Genomic DNA, 25,401 nt, shown 5'->3' with positions numbered 1-25,401 from the left:
ATGTGCACCACCTGCAGTAAAGACTATGGAGCGCTGCTCAGACGCTGTTGAGCAAGAACTCGCAGACTAAATGGTGTGTATTCAAAGATTCTTCCACTGATCTAAATGAGTATACAGAGGTGGTCACATCCTACATCCTATGTCCATGTTCCTACCAGGAAGATCCGGATATATCCCAATCAGAAGCCCTGGATAAACAAAGATATTCACTGCAAACTCAATTCGCAGTCTGCTGATTCCAATCAGGTAACAGAGAACTGTATAAAAAAATCAAGGTACGACCTGGAGAAACCTATTATACTGGAAAAACAGGAATACAAGGACAAATTAGAAAAACAGCTTGGGAGCAACTCAAGGCGCACATGACAAGGCTTGCAGGCTATCACAAACCATAAAGCAGTATTTCCTCCACTGAAGCATCTCTACCAGATGACCTGAACACCTTTTACTCACGCTTTGAGGCTCAGAACACCAAGCCTGCTTTCAAGGCTCCCAGTAAACCAGGGGACCTTGTGTTACAGTTCTCTAAGCATGAGGTGCGTAGAGCCTTAAAGAGAGTGAAAACCCGCAAAGTAGCCGGCCCAGATGGTGTGTTCCCTCATGTGCTTAAAACCTGTGTAGACCAGCTATCTCCTGTGTATACAGACATTTTTAAACTCTGTCCCTGTCATCTGTGTACCAGAGTCCTTTAAGAAGAAACACAAATGTACCACTGCTTAAGATGACCAAGGTAACTTGTTTGAATGATTACCGCCCAGTGGCACTTACTTCAGTGACCATGAAGTACCTGGAAAGCCTAGAATTGTCATATATAAATTGCTCTATGCCAGACTCTTAAGCATCTTACAATATGGTGCCTGGCCCTGAATGTCAATAAGACAAAATAATTCATTGTGGGCTTCAGGAGACCCAAAAGGAGTCATGCTCCAATCAGCATCAATGGCAAAGCAGTGGAAACTGCCAGCAACTTCAGGTTCCTATGTATGCAGATCTCCACCAACATGGCTTGGTCTCACAACAGTGTAGCCAGTCTGAAAAGGGCATAACAGTGCCTGCACTTTCTGAGGTGTGGTATGGTGAAGCATTTAGTCATGAACTTTTACTGCAGCAGAATAGAAAGTGTCCTCAATAGTGGCATCACTGTATGATACACCAATACTACCATGCATGACAGAGACGCACTACAAAGGGTTGTGGCAATGGCACAGAGGATTACAGGATGTGATTTACCATCAATCGATGAGATTCACACCATCTGCTGTCGCATTAAAGCCCAATCCATCATTCAGGATCCCAACCATCCTGGCCATAAACTATTATTAAGTGCAAAAATTGTTCAATATGCAAAAATGATTAATGATTCTTTATTGTTTTATTTTGACAGAAAAGTAATTAATGTAATCAAACTATAAACAAGAAATACCCACCAAATATTGTTCCCAGTGTATGGTCAGTCTCTGGCTCTGAAGCATCAGTGTGTGAATGGCCAGTCCGTCTTTGCCAGTCAAACTGATCAAGCTCAAAAGCATTCTTCCAAGTGCAGGAGTCATCTTCAAAATCACATGATCCCAATGGTATGCAAGCCCCTTCTCGAATATCAATATCATCCACAGCTATAACACTCATCACTCCACTGTCAATGTTCCCCTCAAATGTTACCTGTACACAGAAAATGTACAAAACTGAATACTTAGGAATACTTGCCTGGTCTCTAAAATGGGACAGAATCCCACAAGAGAGAATCTGCATCCTGGACATAGGTTTAACACAGGTACAGTTTCCAATTGTGGCCATAATCGGCTAGCTTCTAACTTACACTTCCAGCTGATCAGCTGTGTTAATAACTAATCAGAAGAATCAATTTACCTCTGTCGTATTTGTTTAATAAAATGTCAGTGGACCAACAACAAAAAGGATTATCAATTAACTGATAAGGATCTTGTCTGATAACTTTCTTTTGAACCTCAATGTATGGATATTTGCAGATCCTGCTATTTAGTTAAATGGAGTATCTAGAATATATACTACAGTATATATAGTGCATGGGAACTATGCCCATTAAGCCTTTGAACAAGCAGTTTTATAAATATGTTCAGACTGTATGAATGAGAATAATAAAAACAACAGATATTTTTATACATAGAATAATAGACTATGAATTAATTATCAAAATTAAACAACCCTGAGGGCACCTTTCATGCCTGCATTCGTTTCAATTTTGCTTAAAAATAAAATGTGATTCCAGTGCTCTGTTTATTGAAAAAATGAACCACTACAGTATACTAAAATCCAATTCAGGTAAGAGAAAAAAACAATATCCAGATATTCAATAATCTGCAGTGGCTGCACAAAGCAAGAAAGGCTGTTTTACATTTACCAATATATTTGTTCCCCTCTAGTTCAGTAAAATGGAATCCCTGAGCAATTCAAATAACTATAATATTATGACCAGAAAGATTGACTACATTTTGTTATGTTAATCACAGATGGCTCCAAACAGCTTTTGATGTGATGAAAAGTGCAATGAAAATTGTTCAAAATTACATCAAGAACAACATGGCAAACTGTAAAACAGGGATTTTTTTTTTCTAACTGAAAACAAAAGTGTGACATTTTGTGGCATCTAGGACTCAGGGACCAGTGAACAGGCAAAACAGGCATATGCGTTTGCCAGGCTATAATTTGTAATAGACATAATAACATAAGAAAACATTTGCAATTTGGCATAAAGCCTGCATCACAGATGTACAGTTTTTATTGTTTCTAATGGTGACCACTCATAATACCAGCTTGTGACTTTCACAATAGACCCACTTTGAATGACAAATGTAAATGAATTAATTGTGTATTTTCAATAAAATGTCAGTGCACTTGCTATGAAACAAATGGTAAATTTTTGATAAAACAGTTAAGAAGCTACAGTAAATACAGTTACAGTATAAATGGTAAGATTCTTTTGATGCTCAGTATACCTGTAAACATGTCTAAAAACTAGTTTTGTGTTTCCCTGTGTTTTTCCTAAGACAAAGCAGATAATATTATCTACTTGTATAGTAGGAGTAATAAATCAGTAATGGAAGAAGCTGCAGCTGTCTGATACAGTATGTTATGGTACAATAAAGAAGTAAACTGGCAGTGCTCCCATCCATTCAAAACTGCATGAAAAGAAAAGTATCCAGGTGTAGTTTAGTAATAGCCAAGCCTATACACAACACAACAGAATGGGCCTTGTGGTTGCGGTTTTCTTCATTTTGAGACTAGGCTCAGGCACTGATTTATCAAAAAGAGTGATGGTCTCAAGGGATTTTAGTGTGAACAAAAGACAGAATGAATGAAGAACTGTAGTTTTAAAAGGAACCATCACAGTTTCATAGTCCTGGCACAAGTATTCAGCTATAGGAAACCTCAGAACAACAAAGCTGAAAGATACCTGAAATTACAGCATTTTCACCTTTTCTGTCTTTAGCTCCTTACACTGCAGGTATGGTGAATGAGCACTAATTCATTTCTTTCTTTCACTGTATTGTTCTCCTCATAATACAGCTTCAAGTCACAGTTAATCATAGCCTGCATGCGGACAAGGTGAGCTACACTGAAATGTAACTGAATGGACTTGCCTGTCTGTTCAATACAGTTACAGACTCAGATACAGTACCTGAAAGGCAGCAGGAGAGTGAATGTCAACTTGGGCTACAAGCCACTCATCCTCCTGGGTCCCCTCTGAGCTCCACATTGACTTGAAGAGTGACTGGAGTCTCCTCCCATATACTCTGAGGGACCTCACACCACTGCCTGATATGTAATACCAAAACTGCAGGGAGGATACAAAATGGTGAAGACAGTAACATACAGTAAGTGAGAATGAATATGAATGCTACACAACTAGTTATATGTGGGCTTTGAAGTTACCTTCAAGCAATATCTGGAAGGCAGGTATGTTGGGCTGTCCAAGTAACCCTTGACTGGTGATTGAAGAGGTGTTGGTGTTGCAAAGTGCACATAATGGCCATATTCACTGCCATAGCTGTGATCAATCAGAGGGCCAATGGGGTTATTTGAACCAGATTCCAGAATCCAGTCAAAATCATTAGTGTTGTCCTGGGTAAAGCCACACACCCCATTCTCAAAGTCACACTCTCCTGAAACAAAATGACATGCTTATCAATGATACGTATGAAACTGACTTAGCTGGTTATGTTGACACATTGCTTACATCTTCTAGACAATCCAGAGAAGCAATCAAAAAGGCAAACAAAAGTCTGGGTTATGTACAATATAGTAGTTAAAAGCATAATATAACAATCAACAGATGTATGTTAAAAATGTAAGAATGTACTAGTAAGGCCTCATTTATTATAAGAGTGTGTACAAATTTGGTAACCATGTTATTGAAATATATATCAGTACAGAGAAGAGAATCCAGATTCTTAAAGCAGCTTAAAGGAATGTCCTATATTGACAGGCTAAAAGAAATTAACCAATTTAGTCTTGAACAGAGAAGACTATGAGAGGATGTGATATATTGTAGCGGCTCTCGGGTTCATGTGGGTATGCACCCTCACCGCTGCCGCCTCAGGTCAGCCCCCCCAACTGCTGGGGACTCGAACCTGGGCCTCCGGCATCACTCAACAGGGACCCAGCCAGCTGAGCCAAAGAGAAATCTCCCATCAGCCCGGCGGGTGCAGTCCCTGCTATTCACAGGGACGGGTGGTGACATCACAGCACTGGTAAGCCGGCTCGCACAACCTCTAATGTCGACCGTATGTGCTACAATATGTATTCAAAATCCTCAAAGGCATCAACAAAGTCAATCCAGCAGACTTCTTCAGAATGAACAGCAAAACATGAACCAGTGCACAGAAGTGGAAACTATGTTGAAGTGCTTTTAGTCTCAGTACTTCTCTACTTCAAGGGGTTGTGGAAGTATGCAATAAACTACTAAACCATGTTGAAGACAGTGGTTTGGTTTTTCAAGAATGGCTGGATGAGATCCTTCAGGTAATTACTACTATCTACTTAATATTAATAACTAATAACAGATGTGTTAGAAGGGGTTAATGACTTCTTCATGATTTGTAACATTTCTTAGCTTCTTAAGAAAAGGTGTTTTAATGAATCACTGTCAGAAAGGTATGGAATACAACTAATCTGTCTTGCTGATTAATTGTGCTGTAAAATATAGTTTAGCCTTTAGTAATTATATTTAGGTAATGTAACAAATGCTTCACAAAATTATTCATTTGAACTTGAAATTAACAGAATCAGTGTCTATAATGCAAACAACAGTGTTAAATCATTTAATGGATCTACTTATCCGTTATCAGTAAATCAATATTGCTGTTAAAACACATGGCAACTCAGAGTCACTCTTGGAAGTACAGTATAGACATAGTATATACATCTTGGACAAGACTTACGTAAACTAAGCAACATGTTATTGACTAATGAGGAAAGATTCAGATGCAAACTGTGGCCCTCTTTTCTAAAATTCTTCGGCAAAAGCCCTACATTAATTCAAAGCAATTTGTTGTAACACAATGGCTGTACTTTTCTATTGTTCTTTAGAACCTGAGTGTGATAAGGTTTAAAAATCTGTGGGCATAATAATTAAACCTGTTGCCAATTAAATTTATTGAATTACTTGATTATTTATTGAATTACTGGAGTTTAATATAATATTTTAAAATTAAACTTATCAATAGAATTATTCATAAATTGTTTTTTTTAATCTTCGTGGTTTATGCATGCTGCTTCTTTTTTCTTTGTTGCAGAAATTAGACCAAACAGCTGCTGGCTGATTAAATTATCATTGAGTCTAACTGCTAGCTTTCAATGGTTTCTTCTTATCTCAAGTAACTGATAATGGATTTTTTAATTATGTCTTCAGGCTTTTTTATCGGTCTCATACATAGGAATAAATAGCAGCATTTAAAATTTAAAAACATACTAGCTGAAGGGCAGGAGTCTGGGTTAAATGATATGTCATCCAGGGCAATGGCACCATCTTCTCTTATGCCTTCAAAGATGATCTGGATATTATGAGCACCAGTGATATGAATCTGTAAAAAGAAAGACTATATTATGTCCCAATAATAATAATTTCTCCTTGTAGTGGCTAGAAACAAAATTTGCCAAACAAATTGGCACTGTGTGATAAAGGCTTCCAGATTAAATTTTGGTTTTCCTATATTTATTTCCTGATATAATAGGAGAGACAAAAAACAGTCTTAAATAGTCCCAGGGATTACTGGAAAGGAAAAGAAAAACAAGAAACACAAAAAACTCACTTGTGCATAGTTCCACTGTGGTCCCCAAGTTCCTGTCTTCATCCACAACATTGTCTTATTTGATGCGTTGCCATTAGACACAATCAGAGAGCCAACCTTGCCACCATACATGTGATACCAGAACATCAGACAGAGTCCTTCCAGACCAACAGCCACAAGAGGGGAGCGAATTCTTGCAACAGCTTTTTCAGTCTGGCCATTTCCTTCAACCAATATATAATGACCTACAATGAAATGGAGAAATACTGCCCTTAATAAAAAGTGTCTTACATTATACCCAGCTAGAAACCTCTCTTGTTGACAATTTTATGTAATAAATAAGGTATGTTGTACCTTAACCTTAACAGTAATAAATAATTATTGTCATGTTTGTCATTAGGACAAAGGTTGGATACACTCTAGATGAGATATGAATCCATCGCAAGTCAGACATACTGTATGCATACTGTACATGTGTACATACAGGGGTTATTTGAGAGACACCAGTTAATCTGGACAGCAGGATAGTGGACTGTGGGAGGAAACAAGAGACATACAGTACATATTTCCATGAGATTTAATGAGGGTGAGATTTCCATGAGATTTCCAATAGCAAAATAGTGACTCTGTTGAGCAGGTCAGAATAAAGGTATTATAGCACAGCATTTATGGTAAACCTGTAGGTCCTTGCAAAAATATTTACCCATTCCATCATTTTAATGCATATTCTTGTTTTTCACAGTTGAATATTTTCTGGAAATTCACTATTTTACTGAAGGACCTTACAGAGATATATTTATTTTGAAATCATGTGAACCAATATTATTGTAGAAAGACAGAGGCCACTCAACTAACAGTAAAAGTAATTTTGTGCTCTTTAACTAATATACTATAGTTCTGCCAGAAAACAGTGAAAAGATATATATGAAACTAGCATCTTTTAGCTTTTGCATGTTTTAGTTTATTACACCCATAAAGGTTGTTGATTTTTAGAACTCACATTTTTCACATTAATTCACTAAAAATGTGTACTGTATACATCATTTGTAATTTAGCACAATACGACATCACTGGATGAGTACTTGATGAATACTTTTTAAGGCACTACAGATAACTTAACATTTTACTGTATATAACATATAATAATTAAAATACTATTTTAGCAGATTCCCTTTTATCAGTTATTTTTTCAACTTTGCTGTACCCTTTAATCAGCATGAAAAAAGAGAGAAATGTTAAGCAGAAATTAAATTTTTTATTACATCTTTTAAATTGTGCAACTGGCATCTCAATTTAACCTGGTATTTAGAATATATAGGAAAAAATCACTAAACACATACTTGAAAACCAACTCTACATATAATCATCACATTTTTGTTTCTTGTGCAATTAAATGGTCAACAAAAGAATGTGAAGTGTATGTCAGCAAGCAACTGACCAAGGTGTCAGTCCATCAGAGGGCACAAACACAGTTATGCACACACTTACATCAGGAATAGTTTGTCAGAAGCCAATTAACCTACTATATCTTTGGGCTATGGGAGGAAACCTGAGCACCTGGCAAAACCCCACATGAACACACGGAGAACATACAAACTTCATGCAGATAGCAGCCCAGGTCAGGAATTGAACCCAGGGTCCCACTGGTGAGTTTTGGTCGGGATCACACAGGGGTTACAATACCTCCCTGAGAAGCAGGAAGCACATTTAGCACTGTGGAATTTCGCTTGAAAATGCAAAGTAACTGAAGAAGAATTGTGGAATTCACCACAGGTCTCAGATCCACTAAGGAGGATACAAGTTAAAGTAGAGAAGCCCTCTGCTCCATGCCTCAGTCAGACAAGGAAATTAGATATAAATTCTCTAAGCAAAGGTTCACCTCTTATCTCTTTTTTATTCCTTAATCTAGCAACTAACACATCAACTTTGCAGTACTGTTGCCCAGAGACGATTCACTGTACACAGAAAACTATCTCTATGGGTGTGTCTCAAGAGACGGGTCTTCATATTTATTTACTAGTTCCTTTCAGTGGTTGTCATCACTTACAGTATATCTAGACCTTTCCTGGTTAGTGTTTGCTTCAATTCCTTTCTTGAGTGGCTTGTTTATGTCTTCCAAGGTTATGTAAGGCTTTGTCCTCCCAGGTCTGTTCCACTTGAGTTTTTAATTAAGTTCACATTTTTACATGGTATTTAAAACATTACTACACCAGGACCATTTTGATCCAAACCAGGATCATTAGTGTCTCCCAAAGTTGCAACCTGCTGCAGAAAACAAACAGCCATCCTGGATATTTTTGAGAAATGCGTGGACAAGATCTTTGAATTTACAGTATATTGACTTGATATACTGTAGCAATCAAACAAAAAAGGTGGGCAAATGTTCTTTCGTTTGTTATGTTTTCTTAGGTTATTTCCTTTTTCTATTGATTACAAAGAGCAGTTTCTATGGTTCTATTGTTCTATAATTTAAATTTATTTTCAGGGAAAAATAAGTATTAAATTGGTATTATATAAAACAAGTCCATTTCAAACATTTACCTGTATGACTTGGAAAGACAGAGGTGGAAAGGTTAAGTTATGCCATTGTTAACTTTAGTAGTATTGATGTGTGCCAGCAAAGACATCTTAAATCCAAAAGATTTTTACAAAATCTCCTTCAGGCTTGTCCTATGATCAATGATCAATTTTAAATGTGGAAAGTGGGAAAAGGTTTGAGTCAATGACCTGAAGCCTTTTCTTTTGTTAATGTGGATTATTTGATCTTTTCAAGTACCTTCAGAGGCATAAACTCAATATATGTGTGGCTCAAAAGCATGGATCGAAATGCAGATAATGGGTAGTTATTTTCTACCCATTCTATTCATGATTGTATTATAGCAGTCACCAAGCTATTGACACAAGGCTAGCTGTGCTTATTAAAAATCAGACACACTGGAAATTTGCCCACCTCTCACACTCCCAGTAGTATGATCTTCTGCTGGTCCCAACGAGCCTGTCCCCATTGACCCCTGCTGCCTTCGCCAATCAGAACCCTCATTTGGGTCCTGCTGCCAGCCACAGAGGTCCACTTCAAAGTCACAGTCATTGGCACCGGGCACTAAAAAAAGGGCACACAATGTTCCTAAGAAAGGACTAGAAGAACACAGTAAAAAATTGCCCTTTGACGTTATCTGCTTCCTTGCTGGTTATGATTGTTCCATCAAAAACTATTCTGAAGCAATTATCTCGACAGGGAAAATATGACTACTTTTCTCTCATTCTCCAATATGACAGGTACCTATTTTACTGCTTCTGCAGTGAGCAGGAGTTCAGACAAAGATTAATAGATATTCCACACAGTAGAAGTATTTCATCTTTCACATAAAAGTCTTATTGTGAGGGCTTACAGATCTCACAAGTATATTTAACTGTTTTTCTCTTGTTTTGGAAAACGTTTATTAAACCTTTTATCTACACTAAATGTTGTCAGTCATATATATCTATCTATATCTTAGAATTTAAGTTATCACACAAAAGATTACATTGTATGGTCCTGTAATGCTGAACAAGATTTCAGAATAAAATATGAGCCTGGCCCATCATGAAGGCTGAAGGAGTGTTGAAGAGAACAAGTCAGACAGGTAAGCAGCAGCAGAAATATATACCCATGTTATAAAACTACAATTTAATTTAATTGAAATAAAAAGTAAACTCTCAACAGAAGTTATATGTGAGTTCATAAGTTCAAGTATAGTGTAAAATTAGGTGACAGTTTCCTTATACCCTTCTTCTACAAATATGAGAAGCTACAATTATCCATTAAGCACAGAGAAGAAGGCATTAATTAAAGTAGATAACATTGTAAGTTGTGGAAGAGTGCCTCATAATGTCTTTTCTACAAACATGAGGTTTGTGGATAGGGTAGACCTGAACAGGAAATTACTTAATAAGTGAATGTACAGAGCTGATTAGATTTTTACTTTCAAATTTTATTAAAACCACGTCAACCCACCATCACATAACAATATACTACAGCTAATATACTTTATACTGTAGTTGTGCCTTTATTATCTCTTTGCGCATAAATGATTAGTACAATCATTTGGATTTATCATAAATTACCAGAAAAAGTCCAACCTAGTCTATGAAAGTTTTTTTTTTGCACGCACACGTTTATACATCCATCCATTTTCTAACCGCTTTATCTAGTACAGCCTAACTAAGCAAGCAACGGGTGCATGCCAGGATATACTGTAGCATGGACAGTCGATCAAAAGGAACGCACAGACATAAACGCACATGCAACTGGGCCATTTCCTTTACAGAAATCAATTAACCTACTAGCATGACTTTGGACTGTGGGAGGAAACTAGAGCACTCAAAGGAAACCCACAAAAATACAAGAAGAACATAAAAACTTCATGCATACTGTATAGCAACCCAGGTCCAGAAAGGCCCAGGGAGGCGAGGCAGCAAAGTTAACCACTGTGCCACCGTGCCCCCAGTTTTTACACATATTCTGTAAATTAAATTTAAACAATGAAAGCATTTGGTCAATGACAGAAGTTTGTGTGTTCCACTTGAAAGCTGTAATTGTATTACTTTGTCTTATTATTCATTAAAAAGTTCTTCACTTTTCTTTTTTAGGGTAAACTTAATACTGTTCCAAACATGCTGTCCCTGCACTGTCTGTGTTCGGCCTGCCCAGTGATTCTCTTACTCTGAGTGGGTGGCAGAGTTGGCACAGCTGTGACGGAAGGAGAGGTGGAGCACAAGCCCAGGAGAAGCTGTATGTCATCAAGGGCCACATCTCCCATCAAACCCAATCCTTTTTCATACACAAATATGAACTGATAAAAAAAACAACAAGATTCACTGAAAATAACACATTAACATTAACTGAATAGAAGCGGAAAATCTTGATGTTGTCTCCTTTAAAGTTCTCTTCCAGATCTTGTCACTAAGATTAATAATATAATATTGAGAACAAACATAAAAGGGCCTACTTTTAGGAAAGCGGATAATAAAATGCAATTTGTTGAAAGGAAATTAAGAAGCAATGAGAACAGAGGAAGCATCAGAATGTTAAGTGGAATTAATATTGAAATGACCTGAAGCATTTCATGTTCACAGCCAGAGCAGATTGTTCAGTTTTCAAATATCCCTTTCTAAGATTATGGTATTTTCTTGCAATGAGCTTTAATGAACTTTGTGCCTGATTTCTTTCCTCAGCAAAGCTACAGTCCTGTGTTTGAGACTTTCTGTCAGGGGTATTAATGGATCACAACTCTATCCACATGTTCAAACATTTGAACTACTAGTGTAATTTGAAAAAATGTAATACAGTAATTTGAATGTAGAATATGGATGTTTTAAATCTTTTAAGAGCAGCCTCAGTTTCTGTTGTTAAGTGATTTCCATATCTCTTAGAAAAAGCTTACTAGGCCATTTATTGAGATTAAGGTGTGGGTGGCTGTGCATTTTTCTCATGAGTACGGTAAAGTAGCTAGAAAGGTAAAACTCAGTGCTGTGAAACGATGTTAAAGGTACTTAAGTATCATGAATTTATGTGACTATTTTCACTGTTTCTGCTGAACTGGACTTGCCATTAAAAGTTTTTCCATATATCTAAATTATGTATTCACGACATAATATAAAAGCCAGTATTTGATTTGTGTTTCAGAATAAAAAAAGAATTAATAAAAGTAAAAGAAACAAGATTTCTAATGTCTTTTTCACATTCATGTTTCTGCTGTTTAATTAACACTGGGTATATAACACCCTTCTATTTCGAATTCATATTCCCTCAATTTCAGATTGTAATTGCAAACTGATAATACTTACCCAGTATGGTTCCCAAAAGTCCACAGTAACCATGCCTTCAGACCAATTGTTCCCTTGATTTCCAGATTTTCTCCAAATCAGAGATCCAAGTTTGTTTCCATTTGTATGGAGTGTCCTTTGAAGTGAGGAAAAATATTTTTAAATAAGAACATACTTTTTTAAAATTAAAATGATTAATTTATTTAATGTAAGCTAAGTGCATGAGCATTAGCTATTGCCACTGAAATAGAAGGATCTTCCAGAAAGTAATGCACCACATTTTAGAAAAAAATAATTTCTATGGGAAAACAAACTTTTGGCATTGTACAACTGAACTCTTTTTGTCACTAAGTTTCAAATTATTTCTATAGAGAACCCTGGAATTAATTAGTCATCAAATACATTTTCACTAAGAAAGAAAAAGTGGGGTAGTGCTTTCTGGACAAGCTTCATACAAAATTATGCTAACAAGGTCTGATAATGAAGATTCCTAATGATTAAACATGAAGAAACATGTTGAGAAGGTACGTCACTATGTCAATATGAACACTTTGATGCATGGTGTCTCACTAATCAAATGCCAAATGCCAAGAGAAAATTTTAAATATTTCAACTAGTTACATATTCACCAGCTTTGATATGGTAAAGCTATATTAGATAAGGTGCACAAAATTTACTTGGACAAACCACACAATTAGTTGAATGGCCTCTGAGTGCAATACAGATTAAGGTTCACTCGATTCCGGAAAAATACACCTACAGCATTTGTGAAATGTCCCTCAGTCAGGCATTTCAAGCAATTTCAAGCAAATATTTACAGTTGAAGACCAAGGAGCTTTTAGAAAAATTCAAGGATTACGTTGTAGAACGGTACAGATCAAGAGAAGAGTTAAATATTAAAAGACAATGAATATTCAATTGAACAAGGTAAAATTGATCATTAAGATGCAAAAGGTGTATTTTACCACCCAGATTCTTTGTCAGGCTGTCCCTGCTGATCAAGGAGGAAACTGGTTAAAAACGCCAATGGCAACTGAAAGAGTTACAGAATTCAAATGACTGAGATGGAAGAAAATGTCCGTGAGAAAACAATAGACACTACCAGTTTCTCCACCTCACTGTTCTGTATGAACTGAAAAAATGCAAATCCTCCATGGATCTGCCATCTGCAATTTGTATAAAAAAATAATCTGAGTAGTACTGCAAACCTGAGGTAGATGGTTTTGTGGTCAGATGACAAAATTGGAACTTTTGGTCTAAATATCTAAATAGTATCACATAGTCAACACCATCCCTATTACAAAACATAATGGTGACAGTATTATGTTCTGTGGCTGCTTCTAATCAGCAGGTAGTAGGAAGACTGAGGTAAAAATGGGTGCAGAACAGTATAGGAAAATCCTAAAGGACAACATGCATCCTTTAGCTACAACCTCAAAGTGAAATGAAATTTCACCATTCAGGAAAACAATGACCTATTGCAAAAAATCTAAGCTACAGTGAAGTGAATTAACAAAAAGAGAGTGAATGCCTTTAAGTCACCCAGTCAAGATCCTGACTTGAATCCAATTGAAAATTTGTGGTAGGACTTGAAAATTTCTATCGGTGACCCCCAACAATTTTAACAGAGCATGAGAAGGGCTATAAAGAAGAATGGCATAAATTACACGTTTAAGCAAAAATACTGCAGCCCTTATTGCTGCAAAAGGTACATTTACTAATTATTGGCTCAGGAGGATAAATACTTACACAATCAATACATTTCAGGTTTTGATTTTTCTTTTTACTGATATGTAACTTTTTTTCTCAAGTGTTCCATTCACGCATTCATATTTTTGATAAAAAAAATTCAAATGAAAACTTTTTTATACAACAAAATGGGACAAAATGAATACTTTTGCAAGGCAGAGTATTGATAAAAATCAGTTCAAATGGATTACAACAAAGAAAAAGGTATCCATTATAATAAAGTTCAAATCAATTCCCCAATAAAAAAATCTTTATCTCATAGTTTAAGTGTTAAATTTAAATTTAAATAAATTAAATAAAATAATTTAAATAAAGTTAAATTTCAGTGTTAATATTTTTGAATTGCTGTTCTCCCCAATGTATAGTACAGGTTCAGAAAAGATTTGTTGGATGCAGATATCATGAAGTAAGCACCGAGTGTGTGATGAATGATCTCTTGGTATATTTAATAGTGCCAGCACTAGCAATTTTTATTTTTTATTTATATATGTACTCATTCATTCATCTCCAACTGGCATACATACAACATTAGAAGGCTTTGTGAAATGCAGTGAAAACTATTTGCAACATACAATACACTGAACCAGGGCTAGCAACAAGAAATGAAAAATACTTTTTTTCAGAATGTAGAACTAAAAGTGAATAACGAAATAACACTTAAGTATGAACTGAAGTGTATGTGCATATAAAAATGTAATAAATGCAGTAAACAAGTCTGATATTTTTAGTGCCTCACATTATTGTAAAAGGTATGGCATGTAAATCAAAACTTCCCTGTGTTGTCCTACACTTGAAAAGATTCAGCTAGTAAACCACAACATAATATAGGCAATTCTGAAAACTGCTCCTCAGAGTTTTCTTGCAGAGCAAACTGGTCAATCTCTTTTGACAAATATAGTTTTAAAACCCAAAGACAAATTTTCACATGTTTGGGTGGCATCTCAGAAAATATATACAGTATTTTGTAATATTTCAAACATTTTCATACCTGTTATTGATGTAAAGACTTAGGTTCCCAATGTTTTGGCCATACATATGATACCAGAATGATAGACAGCTTCCTTCCACTGCTGGCTGAAATATTTCACTGACCAGCATTATTCTGTCTCCAGGTGATCCCACAGAACTGTCTGCATAAACATAGTAACCTAGAAAGTTTGAAAAACAAGTTACTTTACTTTTGATGGTTGTCTGTGCTGCTATGGAAAATGTGTGCAAAATAAACTCACCAAATTGAATTGTATTAAATTACTGCAAATTCTCACTTTTTTGTTAAAGAAAATATAAACAATAATGACATTCTGCTTTCTGGGTGGTTTTGCAGGGCTACATTCCAAATATATTTTCATTGTGTGTTGTTTACCACTGCATAAAACACACTTAATGGCATTTTTTTCTGGGCTAAGATTTGTTTGGCCCAGGGTTTTTTAAATAATCTTGTTATGAAAAGGATAGATCAAAGTGAAGAAAACATTTCATAGCAGTTGTATTCTTTAAAATGTTTTAATAATTAGGGATAGGGATTAGGCAAGTCATTCTTTATTAGCTTTATTAGTATAATAATTTAGTATTTCTTCCCACCCTTTGTGGTGTTGGTAGTATGATCAATACCAGGCCCAGTATTGATGTTGGGAGTGTTCCCTCTGCTTCGAATCCAGTCACCCTCATCCACAACCTCAATGTTTGTCCATCCACACAAATTGGTCTCAAAGTCACAGTATCCAGCAGGAGAACATGGTCCATTAAACACCAGAATATCATCTATGGCAATGTCTCCTTTGTCAGTGGCCCCTTTTATCCCTTCAAATACAATCTGAACACCAAAACAAAATTTTTCCTTTCCTCAATTTTCTCAATCCATCCTCAATCCATTTTCTCACTTATGCCTAACAATCATCTCTATATGCTTTAAGGTAAAGTTAAATTATTTCAAATTTTCAGTCAACAATAAGATGTGTCTCATCTTAGGCTTATTCCAGACATTCAAAACTATGAAATCACATGGATATTGGAAAGATCACTTCACTATTTAGCATTTTCTATGTAAATGGGAAGTTAGAGCAGCATTCAGCAATGCAGTTTTGTTGGGAAGAAAACAGCAAATTCATAACTCTTTTCTGTTTTAAATGTTGTATAAATTATTAGTATATTAGCTATATGTGTATAGAACTGTACACTAAATTGTCTAAACAGCTAATGTTTTTCATTAAAAAACCTTCAGAAACAAAATGAATAAATCTTTAGTACATAGTTAAATGATTAAAAAAGTTTTCAAAAATGCACCGTTTCTTGCCGTTTGTCACATGCCAGCTGTCTATTTTCTTACGACCTTTACTTTATTCACTGTTTTTGTGATTAATACGTGCATGCGATTAACAGAAATAATAATGCTTTAGACTACCCCAGTAATTTTTAGAACTCACCTTACTGGACACAATAACTTGAAAGATTCTGTAGAGCCCACCTTGTTTTCTAATGTGTACACATAATTTAAAAGTGTAAAAGTAACACATACACTACAGAAAAAGATGGCATGAGTGAATATACATCACTGATGAGGAAATATAAAATATTTCAATAGTTGAAAACTCCAAAGGGCAGTCTCCTTGTATTACCTGTGTTTCTTTAAAAAAATTAATTTACAAAGGAATAAAAATGAAAAGTCATTTCGTATAAAGTCTAGTTAAGAAACAGCATTATCGTTTCACACCCAGATCAGATCTTAGGAACTAAGCTGCAGTAGGCTTGTCCTGGTCAGTGCCAGGATGGGAGACTTGTAAAATTGCTGCAACCTGCTAAGACCACCCTTCTATTGCATGTGTTATGGAAGGAGGAGGTACTCCTGTCAGACCAAAACTTCCAAACCATTGTCCCACTATGGCAACAGGAGACATTGTGCTTAGGGGATGTGAGCTGTTTATCCAAGCTCCTGACTACAATAGTTGCTCATTAAAAATCAAATTATGTGGTCATTAATGGCCTTCTGATAGACTAGGGGAGTTAACCCACACGTCCTGACTAAATCCCACTATGTGCTTATACAATCTGACCTTCCTAAAGTTTCCCCTTAATTCCATGAGTGAAGCAATACCACACTGCTTTTTAAATGGTATGCTGACACATACCGGCTGCCTTACGTCACCGACATTGGAACTGCACTATAGTGATAGAAGAAAAGGTTCCATTCTTATAAGTAAAGCACTATAAGAGCATCACAAAGGTGTATATATATATGCTATAAAAAAGTGTGTAATTAGTATACTTATGGTTTATCATCCCAACAATTTACTGATTAAGTTTGCTCTGCATTTCACAGAATGCACTAAAAAGGGTCTTTTTTTGTCGTCTCCAATACTGTATGTAACTAATATGTTGCTTCCTCAATTCTAAACTTGCATGAAAAACAAATTTGTTAACCAAACATGTTTTGGCAATAAATCTCTGTCCCTGAATTGACATGCACAATATGAATACTCACTCTGAATGATGATGCCTGGCATTCTTCAAGGCTTGTCTGGGCAAACCTCCATAGCACTCCTTGATTTCCAGTTTGAGAGAATATAAGAGACTGATTCCCAACACATTCATCTTGATTGTACACATTTAAGGTTCCAATGCCTACTCCATACATGTGATACCAAAATTGTAAACACCTGTTCTTCCCTGTTACAGAAAATTACAGAATGACCATCAAGATGTCTTACATCTGTTTCTGACAAGGACAATTAAGGTCTGCTGATGTTTTCTAGAAAATTGTAACATAATATTAAAACCTGAACACGTATCTCTTGTGAGACACCAGTCAAGAATTCAAGAATGATATAACCAAGGTTGAATTTAACTAAACTGTGTAAAACTGTGTTTTATGTCTAAAACATGATACAAATAGCCTGGATTTGAGTCCTTTGAGTCCTGAAAAGGTTCTATGTAATACTTGTCAAGTATTTAAAGAAGCTGACATCATTGTCAATTCCTACAACTCCTCCTTAAATATGTACACAATGTTACTTTTTAAATATTGAAGCTGTCTGTAGGATCACAGGCATGAAGAAAGGTACTGTATAGCACTTTCTCACAAGCTGACTTTTATTGAGAACAGTGGTTCACTCTTTGCTTACTGATGGCCTAGGCACAGTATATACAGTAAATGAAAGTCCAGATTATCACACCTGCTGGGAACGCTGGAGAAACCATTCTTGCCTTTTGCCCTGGTCTGTGAGGACTGGAGGTTTCTAGATAAAAATAGTGACCGGTAGCCGTGTTTGTTGTATGATCAAAGCTTGGTCCAGTGTCAGCACTAGGAGTCCCTCCAAATCCTCTAATCCAGTCATAGTCGTCATCTGTCTCTTGGATCCAATTACAGTCATTCTCTTCAAAATCACAAAGGTCTTGGGGAAAAAAATCAAATCAGAAAATCGTATTATTTTGATGATATGGCAATATAAATTGAACAGATTCACATGCCTACTGAGGAAGAATAACACATTAATAGAGTACTAACTGTTTATTATGGATTGATAGGATGAAGGTTGTGGGTGAGTGGACAGAAAAAAAGTTGGTTGGACAGACAGAAATCCTATCACTTACACAATACATCTTTCCTCTTAAATTTTAAAATGTACATCTATCAAAACCTCTCAATTGTATATGTACTACAAGATATTCAAAATAGTAACTCCCTAAAATGGGAGTTTTCATTTAAAATTTTAAGTGCCAAAAATAAAATCCACTTCAGTGGATAAACTGCAATTAGTTTTAAACTACAGTATGTTAAAATTGTAATAATAATACTGATATTATTATAATGTATGAATGCCTAACAGAGGAGAGCAAATGTTTATGGAGCTTTAGTTTAGGTGGCACAAGTCATGTCTTAAGTCTTTGAATTAAGGTGAATTCAGCTTCAAGGTTGAAATAATAGCCACAAAATGTCACTTAGTTACAGTGTTCACAGTTCTGCTAGGAATGTGTTGTTCTGATGATGTCATCATCATGGTCAGCATGATGGCACAGTGGGTAGCATTGCTACCTTGCAGCACTTGGGCCCTTGTTGGGTTCAATGGTGGACCTGGGGTTCTATCAGCATTGAAGTACTGTATACTCTCCCTGGGTTCACATGGGTTTCTTCAAGGTGAGTTTCCTCCCACAGTCTAAAGAAATACTGGGAGGTTAATTGGGTTCTAGGAAAATTGGCCCTGCTGTGAGTATGTGTACAGTATGGCTGTGTCCGCCCTGTGATGGACTGGCATCCTGTTCAGGGTGTACCCTGCCTGTCCTGCCTTGTGCCTGTTTGCTCTGGCTGCCCCATGATTCTGTATTGAATAAAGAGTTTAGAAAATGGATGGATCATCATACAAGCTCTTGTTACTGTTATTTACACCCCACATCCAACATAATGATATTAATATCACCATATTTGTATTTGTAACCCATTTCAGATATGTTTGCTCTATACATGTGATTGCTGAAAGCTTAACAGAGAGCATACCAGATGGTGGACAAGTTCCAGGGACAAATGAAATGTCATCAATTGCAATGTCTCCTGCAGGTCCGCCAACAGTGGCTTCCAACATTATTTCATGAACATCCTGGAGAACCACATGAATCTGGGCCTTTCTCCACTCATCTCCCACTGTCCCCTTCCTCTGCCATATCTTGGTAGAAACAGAGAAGAATCTCTCATCAGTAAGTTTTAAAACACAGACAGCAGAGAATGTTTTGCAGGTATAAAGTAATTTAACATGTTAAAAATCCCTTTATTAATGAGCAATTAAAAGAAGTTAAGTTTATTTCTTAAATTTATTTAAATGGAGAGTTACTGGATATTGGTAGCTGATGAAGTTGAAAGAATTCAAAAGACTTCTGGGCTTTTAGATAACAGCTCATATATTCAATTAATGTGTTTCTTTGCTAGGATTTGAAATATTTGTTAATAATACCCCAGAAAACTATAATTTCTTATCTGTTTTATGTATGTCACGGTTTGTGCTTTTCACAATATCAAAGCTGCAAATTGAAAGTAAAGTTGCTTTTTTTAATTTAGCGTGTTTATAATGGGCTGTCCACATGTTTCCTGTACACAAACAGCTGGCAGCACTCCTGCATCAGAAGCAATCAAGCTCAGGAATGAAAAAAGACTCACAGCTGCCTGAAGTGAGCACACTGATTTTTCTCTCGGTGCATCAGTATTCCTCTCAGTATTAGCAGATCTAGCACAGCTGGCATAACAGTTTGTCATGCCTTCAGAAAGACTGTATCTTATTTGCTTAAACATAATGATTCTTACTAACTAACCGAAAAACACTTTATATTCAATTCAATCACTTTACATTCAAGTCAACAGCTAATGTGACAAGTGTTCCTTTGGAACCAGCAAATATTTTTTATATTTAAATAGTCTAAAAATGTATTCAGCAGTAATGAGGTGAGTTGTCTTATCTTTATTTTTTATTCTCTAACTACGATAAGTTGAAACATGATGTGATGATTCACAGCACATTGAGCTATTGTTGAATACTGCACTGTTCTTTCACACCTGGATGCTCAAATTTTACACAGACTGTTAGACTTAAAAGGTGCTTTCATTCCTTAAAACAATTACAGTCACCTGAGTCACATTTATGTTGCGATTTGCATTTTAATATAAAACAATCGAACTACTAATTGTATCACACATTATTGCTTGCTTTTACTAACATACATGTATACTGGATATAGTATATCTAATTCTGCTCTGACCTACACCTTGTATTACAGTCTATGTAACCATTCTTTTGTTAGTTTAATGTACAGTACATCTCAAAATATACTGTATAGTTAATCTGAACCTATATGGATAACTTATTAATAAATTGCGTGGATGATAGAAAGGTGAATGCTTGGGTAGTTCAATACATTGTGAAAAAAATCAACTGTAAAAAGGTTTGAGGTTGCAGAAGCTCATACAGATAAATTGCATACCAGTGTTTTGGGCTGATGAAGACTCTTTTGCAGATACATCCTTAAGGTTCCAACAGTGGCTCCAAACATATGATACCAGAAGGTCAGGCAGTACCCATGAAGCCCAGAAGAGCCCAACAAAGGAGTCCTTAACTGAGCAACATCCCCTTCTCTCCTGGGCATAGAGCTTTCAATATACAAATAGTTCCCTAGAAAACACAAGTCCACATTTTATATTTAATATATTCCAATAGCAAACAGCAGTATAATTTAATACTGGTTCTTCAAGAAGCCACTCAAAGCCACAAAAAAGTCAGTATACCACTCGATTAAGCAACTTGTATCAGCATTACCTTGAATTAAACATTATCTCTAAGAGTTGAACAGTCTGTTCAACATTATCTGGGAGGAAGTTTGGTTCATTTTTTCTTACAGAACTGCTTCAGCTCTATGATGACTGAGAGCTTTCTCAAATGTACAGCTCTCTTTATTTCCTGCCACAGCATCTCTACAGGGTTTAGGTCAGGACTTTGACTAGGCCAATCCACAATCCTGAATGTCTTTTCTTGAGCCATTGTTAAATGTATTTGTGTGTTTTGGATCATTGTCCTGTTGCATGAAGCACATTTTCCTCTAGAATACTGGTAGAGTATGGAATTCATAGTAGATTCAATGATAATGAGGTGCATAGGTCCTGAGGCAGCAGAGTAGGCCCAAAACATCAACCACACCATCATGCTTGATAGTTGGTTTGAGGGTGTTCTGGACAAAGGTAGTGCTTGGTTTTTACCAAACATGATATTTTGCATTATGGCCAAACAATTCCAATTTTGACTCATCTTGCCAGAGGATAGTGTTCCTGAAGTCTTGTTTTTCATTCAAGTGCTGTTTTGCAAACTTGAGACATATAGCAATGTTTTCCTTGGAGAGAAACATCAACAATTTTTTCTCTAAGACACATGTTTCTTTGGATGTGGGATAGTGTTACCACATCCCAGAGTACAAACTCTGCAAGGAAAGCAACCCAATCCAGAGTCAAACAACTGACCTCAAAGAGCCTGATTTAATATTTTTTATTTAATATTTTTGCATTTTAGAAACACAAGGGTTAGAATAAAAATGTATGTTTGATTGTGATTTCCAAGCATGTTTCATAATAGAAAAACAATATATAGACTTGCAGGTCACTTACTCAATCCAAAGGGACAACATTGTTTTTCCTCACATCAGTAAACTAACACTAGAGCTCATATTGTGTAAAACCATGACAAATTAAATTGGGTCTCCTGGCAACACAATGGCATGCATACCATTGACTAAAAATATTATTAAGAAGTAAATAAAATTCTAGTTGGTTCAAGACATGGAGAAGTGGGGAAGTAAATACAATATTTATTGTTTTCCAGGTTTTCAATTATCTAGGCTTGTAGAGACATAATTAGGATATTATGTACTAGTCCTACAGATTTGTTTTATTTGAGAATTAAAATAGAGATGAAAGTAATCTTAAACACAGTGAAGATGGAATTCTAAAACATTTTTTCGACAAGGCATACTGTATGACCTTATGTTTTTGTAATGTGTCTTCAGTCTTTAAACTTTAGAGGGAAATAACTAAAGAACATACATAAATATTAGTTCAAGTAGGTAGCTGCATCAGCATGTGTAGGCTGCAAAGGAACAAGTAAAGGTTTATTCCATGCTGAAAAGAGAAGAAAGAAACATTTCGGCTGAAGAAGGCTCCAAATATTATGCTTCATCAGCCAAGCTGAAACAAAGCCCAAGAATATACAGTGCCTTACAAAAGTATTCACCCCCTTCCAATAATTTCCCTTGAGTACATGCTCAACACTGAACATGTTTATGGTTAAAATCAGCAACAACAACAAAGAAAATCAATTAAAATATGTTGATTGCATAAGTACAGTATGTATCATCCCCGGCTGTGAAGATCATTAATGGACAGCAAAGTCTTGCCACAGATTTTCTATCAGATTTGAAGGGATATTGTTGACCTCTGGACATTTTCTCCCATCTCAGCCATTCTGCCTTACCACTGTTCAGTTTGGAGGGACAATGTGATCTATGACTGGTTAGTACAATAAAACTTCCACTTCTTAATAGTTCACCATATGTCAGTATGTCTTCAATTTTTATACCCTTCTCCTGATCTGTGGCTTACTACAATTTAATCCCTAAGTTGTTTTGAAAGATCCTTCGTCTTCATAGGTGAATCCTTGCTTGAAATGTACTACTTAAACGAGAGACCTTACAGAGATTAGTTGAGGCCACTTGTTATTTTAACAAATTTATGTTTGCTTCAGTACAGGGAGTGAATACTTACAGTATGAAATCAACATATTTTAGTTGAGTAGTTTTCTTAAGTTTTCTGCTGACATTTAATTTCTTTCAGTCACAAAAGTGTTCTGTTTTGAGCATTCAGATCTTGAAAATAATAAAAATACTCCCTTAAAAATCCAGTATGTATCACATGATACATATCATATCACAAAACATCATTTGTATAGTAATTAAAAAAATAGAACATCATTGGTAGAGGGTAAATATCTTTGTAAAGCACTTGTGGGGTGTGTTCGCCACAGAGGCAGCGGTCTTGATTGAGGAAAACACTTTGCCTCAGTAACAACAGCTGAGAAGACTGAATGTTAACAGGCCTCAGCTGTAGGACTGGATTAAGAGCATGGCAAACACTTCCCTGAGAGATACCAAGGAGGATTCAGTCCTTAGCTGGCTGCAGGTGAGAAAGGAAGTGAGAGACTGGATATCCCATCAGCGGAGGCTCAGCAATGAGAGAGCTGGGCCAAAGCAGGACTGCAGAAGGTATGAGACAATGCTGGTGCCAGCAATAGCTACTGTAAGAGCACTTCTGCCTTGAGAGAGGAAGATTGGCGATTGCAACTACAACCCCAGTCAGAGAAACAGTTGAGAGAGAGACCCAGAAAGGACCGATAACAGCAACAGTCCTGGAGGGGACTGCGAGGTAGTAAGAGGAGCCTCTCAAGATTGGGACAGCAGCTCTTATGATGGAAGAATAGTGCTGTCTGTATGTCCATTGAATGGGAGTAATCTGTGTATCTGAGTTAGTATGTGAGTGCTGGAGTGTCGGTATGATAGAGGGTCACTTTCCTTGGAGATACGAGGTATTGGAAAAAGAGAAGGGTCTGTCTAGCCACTGGTCTCTGGTGAGGAAACAGTGGTGTCTGGGCACAGGAAAAGGTGCACCAGCAGCTGCAGGCTGCAGCTGCATGTGTGTTAGAGAAGGCAGTGATGGTTGGGCATGGATTCAAGGTGCACCAGCAGCTACAACTACTACACAACCTGAGACATGAAAGTAAGGCAGCATAAATGTTTTGTGAGTACTTTCAGTGACGGAAAGTGTGTGGAGTCCTGGCACAGAATAAGATGTCTTGAAGAAACATGTAATGATAGAGAGTTCTGCGTGCAAGAATGAGGCACTGCAGACTCTGTATGTGTGAGATCCAGCCTGGTGGCATCAGGTCAGGGCACCAGCAGCTGGAGGCAGGTCTGAGACCGAAGATGACTGGTAAAGTGAGGATCAGGAGCCATTTTGATGGTGTAAGACTGAGGAACATCTGGGCTGGAGGGTAAGCTTGTTGAGCCTGGATAACAGTTGTTGTTGTGGAGACTCTGGGCCTGGGGATCAGTGAGCAAAGGGCCCAAAGGTCTCCGAGTATGTGATGCCACATGTCCAGATTACCCTGAGGAAGGGGGCTAATGGCAACACCACTCTTGGAGGAGAATCTGTGTATGGGTGCAAGAAAAGTTCCCAGCAGGACAAAAAGGGCATGGCTATGGTGCTGGACATGTCTGCCCTTGTACAAGTGTCAGTCACTACCTATATACACTCATACCCCAGTATAAGAACTTTGGTATACGAATTTTCGCTTATCCAAACATGAAGAATTTGTACCTTGTAATTCATTATAAGAATGAAATTTCGCTAATGCTAACTCTGAAGTTTGAAAGTGACCGATTTTGGCCAAGAACCTTCTGCAACCATTTGAATTCAGTGCCACCAAACAGTAGTTTGTTTCTGTGCGTGTGCAAGGCATTGTGGTAAAAGAAGCCGTGAGGCACCGGTCCTTTGTTCTAACGATCACAACAAAAGCTTGAACTCTCGTTTTCAAAGTGTTTTTTTGTAGTTGCTGTTCATTATGGGGTCTTAAGGAAGAGAAAAAGATAATTTAGTGTAATAGTCAACAACAGTATGCACATCTGTTTAGCCGATCGTTAGGATACTGATCTATTACAAAACAATGAAAAATGTAAATATGATATCATTAATTATTTTACAGCCATAGTTGGTTTATTTGAGTAGAACTGCGTTGTTCACTAAGCTTACTATAATGGTCTGTATGGCATGATATGCTTAGGGAGGTTTTTGACTGAACTTGTCTTTGGTTTGAAATGGGGTGGAATTTTCCCCATAAGAAATAATGGGATTTTTATTTTTGATTTACGACTTCCAGCCTTCCAAACAGATTTTCAGGAACGAATTAGGTTCGGATACCAGGGCACAAGTGTATATAATTTCTAAAAGAACTACAGCTCAGGCAAGGATAGGCGGCACACACATCATGCTTTTTTAACAACACAAAGA

The 25,401-nt window shown here is 36.6% G+C and overlaps 1 protein-coding gene across 1 annotated transcript in view; it reads right to left on the bottom strand.

The window, feature by feature from the left end:
* The window catches only part of LOC102698290 (MAM and LDL-receptor class A domain-containing protein 1), a 65,278-nt gene that overhangs the window by 18,218 nt on the left and 21,659 nt on the right, over window positions 1-25,401 (bottom strand). The window contains exons 5-18 of the mRNA XM_069190830.1: window positions 20,781-20,968; window positions 19,309-19,474; window positions 17,990-18,208; window positions 17,299-17,483; window positions 15,402-15,633; window positions 14,809-14,968; window positions 12,093-12,207; window positions 10,969-11,098; window positions 9,217-9,366; window positions 6,288-6,511; window positions 5,948-6,059; window positions 3,910-4,139; window positions 3,656-3,811; window positions 1,428-1,659 (exon numbers count right to left, since the gene is read on the bottom strand). Coding sequence (XP_069046931.1) covers window positions 1,428-1,659; window positions 3,656-3,811; window positions 3,910-4,139; window positions 5,948-6,059; window positions 6,288-6,511; window positions 9,217-9,366; window positions 10,969-11,098; window positions 12,093-12,207; window positions 14,809-14,968; window positions 15,402-15,633; window positions 17,299-17,483; window positions 17,990-18,208; window positions 19,309-19,474; window positions 20,781-20,968 — 2,499 coding nt within the window. The remainder of the gene's footprint in view (window positions 1-1,427; window positions 1,660-3,655; window positions 3,812-3,909; window positions 4,140-5,947; window positions 6,060-6,287; window positions 6,512-9,216; window positions 9,367-10,968; window positions 11,099-12,092; window positions 12,208-14,808; window positions 14,969-15,401; window positions 15,634-17,298; window positions 17,484-17,989; window positions 18,209-19,308; window positions 19,475-20,780; window positions 20,969-25,401) is intronic.

Source organism: Lepisosteus oculatus, chromosome 6 (assembly GCF_040954835.1).
Source record: "Lepisosteus oculatus isolate fLepOcu1 chromosome 6, fLepOcu1.hap2, whole genome shotgun sequence".
Taxonomy (NCBI): Eukaryota; Metazoa; Chordata; class Actinopteri; order Semionotiformes; family Lepisosteidae; genus Lepisosteus; species Lepisosteus oculatus.
This window is presented reverse-complemented; position numbering and strand designations above follow the sequence as displayed.